A 9,545-nucleotide genomic window follows, 5' to 3' on the forward strand; every position below is an offset into this window, starting at 1 on the left:
GTGTTGTAGAGTTGAGACTGTGGCACTTTTCAGAGTAGCTGAACTAAGATTAGGGAGCTTAGGCAACAGCCAGTGCCTGGGAATCAAAGTCAAAACATCCTGCTGGGTGTATGGAAGGTCTGTACAGGATGAGAGTGCAGGGCTCCTCCTTCTAGAGGACTCGCTCTAGAGCTTTCATGTCTCATCTTCAGCTGCACCATCTTCACTGTGAGGTCATTTAGCAGCAGCAGGTGTGCTGCTCTAATCAAAGTCCTAGTGGCAACAGAGCTGGCGTGGAATGCACACAGGAAGGCCTGGTGCAACAGATTCCTCTGGTTTAGGGCCTTCAGAGGGACATTTCACTTCCCTGGAGCCCATGGACCAGCACAAGCTGAGGAGTAGCTGCAGACTCAAACATTTTTACCAAAGGCAACAAAGGCCAAAGGAGGCTGGATCCTAAGGACTCTCCAGCAAAGCCCCAGGCTACTTCAAAGACAAAGTCCAGTAAGTAAGAGGCCAAAATGGAGCCCTCTTTCTCCCACTGCAGGGCACAGAGAAGTCATTGAACCCAGTCACTGAGAACAGCTCCAGTCAGGAGCCTGTGTTCTGATCCTAACTTTGCCCATACTGTATAACTCTTAGGTGGGTCACTTAATCTCTCTGTGTCTCAGTTTCCACATCTTTCAAAGGGAAATAAGAAAGTGGCTTCCTCATAGTATTGCTAGGACAAACAAAGACACAAAGTGGAATTGTCATGTAAAAAAAAAAACTGGTGGAAAACTGTTTTTAAATTCATATAAACAATCATTCAGTAATGTGGTGCTCAAAATATTTGGTATCTTCGAGCTTCATATCTTTTATTCACTCTACCCCAGTTTAAAAGCAATAAATACCAGGCTGGGCAGTGTTGGCGCACACCTTTAGTCTCAGTGCTCAGGAGGCAGAAGCAGATGGATCTCTGAGTTCAAGGTCAGCCTAGTCTACAGAGTGAGTTCTAGGACAGCCAAGGCTACACAGAAAAACCCTATCTTGAAACAACAACAAAACATACACACACACACACACACACACACACACACACACACACACACACTTGAATTAGAGCACTTTTCCTTATGGTGGCCTCTTTGCCAACATAAAGCTCCCTCTCTCTGGGTACAGTAAAAACCCTTTACTGGGAGCCTCAGACATGAAGCCTTATAAAAACACCTTCGACAGTACCAGTACCACCGCACCTGCCTGCCCCTTGCACAAACCATAACATGGGCCCAGGCCAGTCATGAGGACCAAGAACAGTTCAGAACAAGGTGTTACAGAGCTGACTAACTCCGTTGCCAACCTGCAGCCACCCAGAATGACTGTCCCTTTGTTACTCAGAGAGCCCCAGAGTCATTCACACAGGCAACATAGACTCTGTGCTTGAATGTGGTTCCCTCCCTTCCTCCACTCTATATGTAAGAACACAGCTGTGCACCCCACCCCCACTCCTGCTCCCATCCCAAATGAGAGCAGTGTTTCCTGTGTGATTTTCCCACCACTTAAGCACCAGCAAGTCCCTGGCTTCCTGATGAATTCTGGGAACTGATAATGGCTGCTTTGGCTCATCTCTAATGTGTTTGCCATGGGGGAACACCAGCAATTCAAAACAACATCCCTCCTTCCTGCCAGGATGTTCTTCATCCCATGCTTCCATTCCCTGGACCAAGACAGACCGGGGTTTTGAGCCAAAGGACTTTGTCTCGCTTCCTGTCATCGATCAGAAACTGGATTCAAAGCTCTTGTCATCTGATAGCCCTTGAAATATTGGCTTCCTCTTCCTTCCCACAGCTACTAACTTCATTCAACTTCTCTCCTCAGTACTATTCTGGTCTTTTGTACCTCTGATCTCTAAACGAAGTGACCTTTCAAATATCCCTCCTAGCTGAAAATCCTTCAGTCAATACCCCAGCCCCAATACTGAACTCCAAATCCAAGCATCATAGGCAAGTCCTTCCAACCACTCCCCTTCCCAAGTGCATCTCCTGCTCCTGCTGAGCCCATTCATCTAAAACCCCTAAGAGATCCCTGGCTTTTCTCTCAGCTTTGACTGTCCACAGCCGGCTGCCATTTCTTTCTTTCCTCAACAAGTCTAACTTCTTCACATCTTAGTGTAAAATAAACTTCCAGGTGTCGTCCTGGGAGCAGCCTCCTCTCTCCGAGGTAAGTGCTTCAGGCAGGTGCACCTCAATAACTGCTGTGATCTGCCATCATACTATTGGTGGCAGTTTATCTGTCACCAGACAGCAACTCCACAGTAAGGACCACCTTACACACCAGTATGTGCTGAGCACCTACAACATTTGAAATTCGAGTACATATATGTACATCTGTGTGAATGTATGTAAAATTCATTAACTTCGAATGAATAAACAAATGGATGGGTTAGATGGTTACTAACTACTAAGACCTACAAAGGGCCTATTTGCAGCACATGTAGACCAAATCGTTTTCAACAGAGTAGGTAAGAGAGGACAGCCATAGACAACGTCCACTAGTATCAGAGGTCTTCCCAGTCTTTGAGAGTCATTAGAAGCTTCCAGTACTTCATTTCTACCAGTACTTCCTTTTCTAAACTCTCTTCCTGAGCACAGTGAGGCCAACTAATCTAAAACACATACTGAGAAAACGAGGGGTGTACATGGAGTAACTAGCAGCAGTAGGCTGCAAACCAGTGGGATGCTCAGGCGCAGATGGGCAAGCTTGGAGTTGTACAGACTAGCCAACAGGACTTTAGAGCCAGGACTTGGGGGAGAACCAAAAAGACTGAGGGCACTGGCCCCAGGAAGGCAATGAAAGAAACAGGGCTCTGGGATACAGGCTAGAGTGGAGAACATGGCACAGTGCTAACAACAGTCGAGCTAGGAGGAGGACAGAGTGGAGAGGAAGACAGAGAGGGACAGCTCAGCAAGCTCATATGGGAGTGCAAGTGGAGATGGGGAAAGACCTTCCTTGCTGACTTAGGGGGAAAGGCACAAGTCGGGGCTGGGTAGCATCCAGGGATGGAACAGGGACACACCTCCCTGCATCCCATCATCCTTATCTAGGTACCTGGTGTCAGGGCTGACAGCAAGTACCGAGTTAAGGCTGAGTCAGTACCTTTCTCACCACGTTTGGAGAAGAGTGCTGGGAGGTGCTGTCCACTGGAGGGACACTGTGAGGAGTCTCCTCCCCAGATGTCTGGGGCAAGGAAGCAGCAGTATTCTTCTCAACAGGTAGAGCTGGCTTTGGGCCCTCAGACGCTGGTGGCTCCTCTGTAACCTAGGAAAGAAATAATAACCTTGGGTGGGTTTCCCCAAAGAGAATACCAGCGGGGACTAATGGGCTCTGCCTCTTGTAGCTGTTTACACACCATGAATGGCTTACAGTTCCTCAAAAAGAAAACTAGTCTGAGTTGGAGAAAAGGCACAGTCAGTAAAGTACCTGAAATACGACCAGAAGACCTGAGTTCGGATCCCAGAACCCGCATACAACTTGGGGATGAACCCCAGAGCTGAGATAGTGGGCAGAGAAAGGCTCATAGGCCAGTCACCCTAGCCAATCTGTGGTAGTGCATGCCTTTAATTCCTGCAGAGGCAGGCAAATCTCTGTGAGTTTCAGGCCAGCTTGGTCTACCAAGTAAGTTTCAGGATAGCCAGGGCTACACAAAGAAACCCTTTCTCTGGAGGTGTGGGAGTGTGTGTGTGTGTGTGTGTGTGTGTGTGTGTGTAGAGAGAGAGAGAGAGAGAGAGAGAGAGAGAGAGAGAGAGAGAGAGACTATCTCAAAAACCAAAAACTAAAGCAGAAGGCTGGAGAGATGGCTCAGTGGTTAAGAGCACTGACAGCTCTTCCAGAGGTACTAAGTTTAATTCCCAGTAACCATATGGTAGCTCACAACCTGTAATGGGATCTGATGCCCTCTTCTGGTGTGTCAGAAGACAGTGACAGTGTACTCACATATATAAAATAAATCTTTAAAAAAAAAAAACTAAAAAAACCTAAAGCAGATAGTCAACCTCTGGCCTATATGAACATATGCACAGAAACGCATGTGCACCCTCATGTACACACCCCCAGACACACACACACATACACACACACACAGAGAGAGAGAGAGAGAGAGAGAGAGAGAGAGAGAGAGAGAGAGAGAGAGAGAGAGAGAAACTCTTACTGAAACTATATCCTAATACCATAGACATAGAATAGAACCCAACCAAGAATTTTGAGCTAATTCTGTGATATTTGCTTTAAAATTACAACACGTGCTTCTTGTTTGGTTGGCTGGCATTGGTTGCTTGGTTAGTTTGGTTTGGATCTGGGTTTATCTCATTATTGTCAGTCGTTACAGTGCTAGGACTCAAGCCTAGGGTCTTGTGCATGATAGCAAGCACTCCACAGCCTACCACTGAGAGACCATTAAGTCTGTCACACAGCTTGTACTTATAGTTAGCCTATGGCCCTCTGACTCTGACATTCTTCTCGGCCATCACAGGGATTATTTTACACCTCTTCGGAGGAACCAGACCCCAGGTTGACAACTGAGACATTATTCATGAAGCATGAATGTGAAGCTTTGTGTCTTATAATAAAACGAAAGTCTCTGGAGCCTCTCTGAAGATGTGTAAGCATAGAGTTAAAGAAGCTAGCACTGTGGGAAATGTGGCAAGGGATAGGGAAACAGGCTGGGTCAGGATATCTAGAAAAAAAATCAGTAAGTAAGAATTAAGATGTGGAATGGCAAAGATCTCAAAGCTAAGAACCATGCTCAGTCATCTTCAGCGAGAAAGCGGGAGCAGCGTTCAGTACCCCAACACTCCCTATGGAGAGCTTAGAACCTCTCTGTGGCATTAAAGGCAAACCAGCAGACCCAGGCCCCGGGCTTAGTGCCTCTTCTCAACACTGTACGGCCTCTAGGCTAACTGCTGGCCCTCGTCAACCCCACTCGGCATCTACAAACTACAGGTGGTACCACCTACAGTACACAGCTGTTGATGTGATATTCTGCATGTGTACAAAAGACATACCTAGCTTTGCAGATATGAAATAAAGTCTAAACTGTCCTTGGAATGTTGTGAAACTGCCATCCACTGAGGTCTAATGCCACCCTTGAGCTCCCACTTCCCCGATAGACATGCCTAAGCTCCCAGCAAGGGAGTTTTAAAAGCTGCACAGACACAGGAGAGATCGCTGCCCTTATCCTGGCTCTGGCAGAGGTCAAGCGCCACCCTGACGGCACCATCTGTTGGGCTTGAGTGACATTGGTACTTTCCATGGGTACATGAGAATCTGAGTTCAAGTCTCCAGAACCCACATAAAAAGAAGTCAAGAAAGGCCAGTGGGTGCCGATACTCCCAGGGCTGGGAATATGTGGAGACAGATGGATCCCTGGGGCTTGGGGCCAGCCAGTTCAGTTGGCAGTCTGTAAGACTGTAATAATAATAATAATAATAATAATAATAATAATAATAGGCAAAAAGCAATAGAGGAAGATGATGTCTGACATTAAACCCTAGCTTCTACATAAACTGACCCACTCTGCTCTCTCTTTCCCCTTTCTCACCTTTCTCCCCACTGCCCCCTCTCTTCCCCCCTCTCCTCTTCACCTTTCTCCTTTCTCCTCTTCTCTTTTTTTCTCTCTTTTTCTCTCCCACAAGTATCTTTTTGTTTTTAAAGGTACTATCTATGTCTATGGATGAAATCCCCCAGGGGATAGGGCTAAGCCAGGCCACTGTAAAGAATACTGAGCCTGGGCCAGGCGGTGGTGGTGCACGCCTTTAATCCCAGCACTTGGGAGGCAGAGGCAGGCGGATTTCTGAGTTCCAGGCCAGCCTGGTCTACAGAGTGAGTTCCAGGACAGCCAGGGCTACACAGAGAAACCCTGTCTCAAAAAAACAAAAACAAAACAAAACAACAACAAAAAAAAGAATACTGAGCCCAGGCCTCTATAGAGAACATGCACTATGTCTGCCAAAGCTTTGCTGAGCAGAGAGTCAGGGTAGCTTTCAGATGTGAGGGCTAAACTAAAGACCACTCTTTGATGAAGGAACCTGGATGCCATATGCCATGGGAAGTCCTGGGATGACAGCTCACCTGCAGGGTATCCTCCTGGTTCTGAGACTGCACAGGAGCTGGCTGCCTCACGATGTAGTTGATTTGCCCCACAATGGTTTGCTGAAGATGCTGAGGAGACTTGGTCTGACTCAACTGCAGGCTAGGCTGCTGGGCCTGCAGGAGAAGTTCCAAGTCCTTCTGCATCTCCTCCAGCTCAAACTTGTGGTGCATAATGTCCACATTCTGGGAACAGGCAGGCCCAGGAGGGCTCTCGTGCTGACTGGAAGCCAGGTGCTGGGATGGAGGCAAGGGTGGAGGTGCATGCTGGGGGGGTGGAGGAGGTGGGGGTGGTGGGGGTGGGGGCTGCTGCTGTGGTTGCTGCTGAAAGTGGCTGAGCTTTAGCTTCTGATGGTGGCCCAGCTGAACTTGGATGGAGGGTGTCTGTATGGTGGGCTGGGCATGAGCTCCTGGCTGCACATCTTGTGGAGGGACGATGCACACGGGCTGGGAAACCAGCTGCTGTCCTGGCCGCTGGGATGGACTCTCCTGTTCTGCAGGAGGTTGTGGTTCCAACCAGGGCTGCAGCAGTTTTGGTGGATGAGGACTGCAGGCCAGCTCTTTCTCCCTGGGCAGCAGGGTGGAACACTGCAGTGGCCCCAGCTGGTGGGGTACCATTTCAGAAGGCTGCCGGAAACTGTGAACTGGGTGGATGCTGGGTGGGGGGACTTGGCCTTTGAGGGAAGGTGAGACTGGGGAGCAGTGGGAGCAGCAGACAGACGAGGAGCACAGTGCTGGAGACTGGAACTTGTGTGAGGGGTGGCTGAGCGCCTCCTGCTGAGCCATGGGGGCCTGGTGGCTCTGATAAAAGGATGACTGCCCCTGTAAACTCCCATAAGAGGCAGCCGCAGCATCTGCCCGGGTCAGCTGTCCACCTTCAGTGGTTATGCAGCCTGTAGGTTGAGAATAGAGATTCCCAAAGGTAAGACCGAGCTGTCTCCCCCTTTGCTGTCTTCTATTCCCCCTGGTCTCCAAGAATCCACGTCAACAAGGCTGACAGGGTCACTTGCAGGAGCCTGCTTTAGGAGACCACAGGTATTTGAGGAATTGGGTCAGCTTTTACTAGATGTTCATCCTTTCTACTCCACTGGGAAATCCACTTGCTCTTTAGCCTAACAGCCCAATGGAGACTCACTAAAAGAATCCACGTGGGGTTGGAGAGGAAGCAGATTGGAAAATAGCAAAGGGTATACAGAGAGCCTCTAGGCACACATCTGGGAAAATGTTGGGCAGTGTAATACAAGATCCCATGCCAGGTTGGTGGCAGACACCAGCACTGCCCTTGGGATTTCTGAGCCTGTGTGAGGAACATCAAATCTGGTGTTCTCTCTGTCTACCGCACCTTCATCCCATTGCTTTGATGATGCTTGCTGAGAAAAAGACAGAGGATCTGTCCGATTTACCTTTGGTCCTTCAGTGCTCAGCACCAGGCCTCACCTAGGGCAACTGCCGAATTAAATCAGATGGAAGAGGGCAACAAAAGACTAAATCTGGGGCTGGGAAGACAGCTCACTTGGTGGAGTGCTGGCCCAGCATGTACAAAGACCTGGGTTCGATCCCCAGAGCCATAAACTGGGTATGATGGTGCACACCTGTAACCCTGGCACTCAAGAAAGGGGTGGAGCCAAGAGGGCTAGAAGTTCAAAGCCACCCTCAGTCAGCCTAAGCTATCTGAGACCTGTCCAGACAAACAAACAAGAACAAATCAAGTAGCATTGATTTGCCAAAAATCGTAATAAGATTAACAGCCTCAAATCAAAGTGGCAGTTGGTGGTTAGTTTAAGAAGCCATTAGGCTGTCAACACAAGCACATCTTCATACTCTCTACACGCTGCCTGGAGACTGATTGACAGAAATTGCCACAGAGAAGAAAAACGCAGAAGGCCATTAATCTTCTGTTTGCACTTCAACCCCAAAGGAGTGTGTAGCTTGTACCACACACATATGCCCCATATCAGCACAGAGACATGTTAACCTGAACATGTCATACAGCATTCAGGAGAAGGAGCATCACTGTCTTGTCACTCTCCCCCGCTGTCCCCTCCCCCCTGCAATAAAACCACCAATATAAAAGGAGCAACATCCATACAGAATGAGAAGCTAAGATTTCAGGTGGTGTCTCAGAGTCCCATGCTGTCATGACTTACCTCCCGCCCACCCCACCTACCCCCCCCATACACACATATACACTTCTACCGAAGAAAAGGCTTGAGTGAGTCCATGATCAATGGCAGTCTGACAGCACTTTCTCTTAGGTATGTGCTGACCCACCTAGAAACCACAGCAGATTGCCTATGACAGGCCAAAGACCACAGCTCACCAAGGGAAGCCAGCTGCTTGGTCCAGAAGTTGGGCTCCCAGGTGAATCTGATACTCCAAGGAGAGCCAGGATCTGTGTTACAACTCGTCTCCAGTAACCGCTGCATCTGAAACACAATCTGGCAACAGAGCCAAGGTTGCTGATTTAGACATCTGTATCTGCATGACAAGTCCTACTTTCTCCTGCTTTGGACAAGTTAAAGGGCCCCAGGTCTTGTCCCTCTGGCTTCTAGTTATCCTCCATAGTCTCAGTTCCTTGTCCCCAGGACCTTCCAGTCTTCCTGACAGTGGTCTTTCTCTTCCCAAAGCTCTGGAACCCCTACAGTCATATCTCTTCCTGGCCATACATGATTAATAATTTCCAGGCAGCTCCATTCATCCCACCCTCACCTACTCTCCGAGCTGGCCATTGCTCTGCTTCTGCCAGCGTGTAAAGCATCTTTCATCCCACCCAGCTGCCATCTTCCTCTGCCATGCCTCTCACCTACTGGCCTTCAGTACTCTCCCATTACTCAGGGCATTGGCAAGTGTCCAGTGACACCCTGCTGCCATCTGCTTCTAGATAAAGCCTAATCTTGACCTCTTAAGACTTTGATTTTTCTTTTAAAAGTTTTTCTTCTTTTTGAGACAGAGTCTCACATGTTTCAGGCCTTCTTCAATTTATTACGTATCCAAGGACCATCCTGAACTTCCCATCTCCTGCATGTACCACCACATCTGGTTTGTGGAGTGCTAGGTATCAAACCGAGAGCTTTGTACATTCTAGGCAAATCCTTTACAATTAGCTCTATTCCAGGTTCCTATTCTTGATTTCTTTTGTTTGTTTCTGAGATTATATTCTAATTACAAAATTTCTCCTTTTCCTTTCCTCCCTCCAAATCCTTGCATATACCCCTCCCTGCTCTCCTTAAAATTTACAGCTTCTTTTTTTGTTTTGTTTTGTTTCTGGTTTTTGAGACAGGGTTTCTCTGTATAACCTTGGCTGTCCTTGAACTCACTCTATAGACCAGGCTGTCCTCGAACTCACAGAGGTCAACCTGCCTCTGCCTTCTAAGTGTGCTGTGTTAAAGGCATGCACCACCACCACTCACCATGGCTTCTTTTTTCATCATTGTTATTGCATG

The 9,545-nt window shown here is 48.2% G+C and overlaps 1 protein-coding gene across 1 annotated transcript in view; it reads right to left on the reverse strand.

Annotated features, from left to right (window-relative positions):
* Window positions 1-9,545, reverse strand: part of Trim66 (tripartite motif containing 66) — a 31,649-nt gene that overhangs the window by 14,821 nt on the left and 7,283 nt on the right. The window contains exons 7-9 of the mRNA XM_028768093.1: window positions 8,423-8,540; window positions 6,085-6,995; window positions 3,115-3,276 (exon numbers count right to left, since the gene is read on the reverse strand). Coding sequence (XP_028623926.1) covers window positions 3,115-3,276; window positions 6,085-6,995; window positions 8,423-8,540 — 1,191 coding nt within the window. The remainder of the gene's footprint in view (window positions 1-3,114; window positions 3,277-6,084; window positions 6,996-8,422; window positions 8,541-9,545) is intronic.

The sequence above is a fragment of the Grammomys surdaster genome, unplaced genomic scaffold, assembly GCF_004785775.1.
Source record: "Grammomys surdaster isolate TR1022 unplaced genomic scaffold, NIH_TR_1.0 184, whole genome shotgun sequence".
NCBI classification, from domain to species: Eukaryota; Metazoa; Chordata; class Mammalia; order Rodentia; family Muridae; genus Grammomys; species Grammomys surdaster.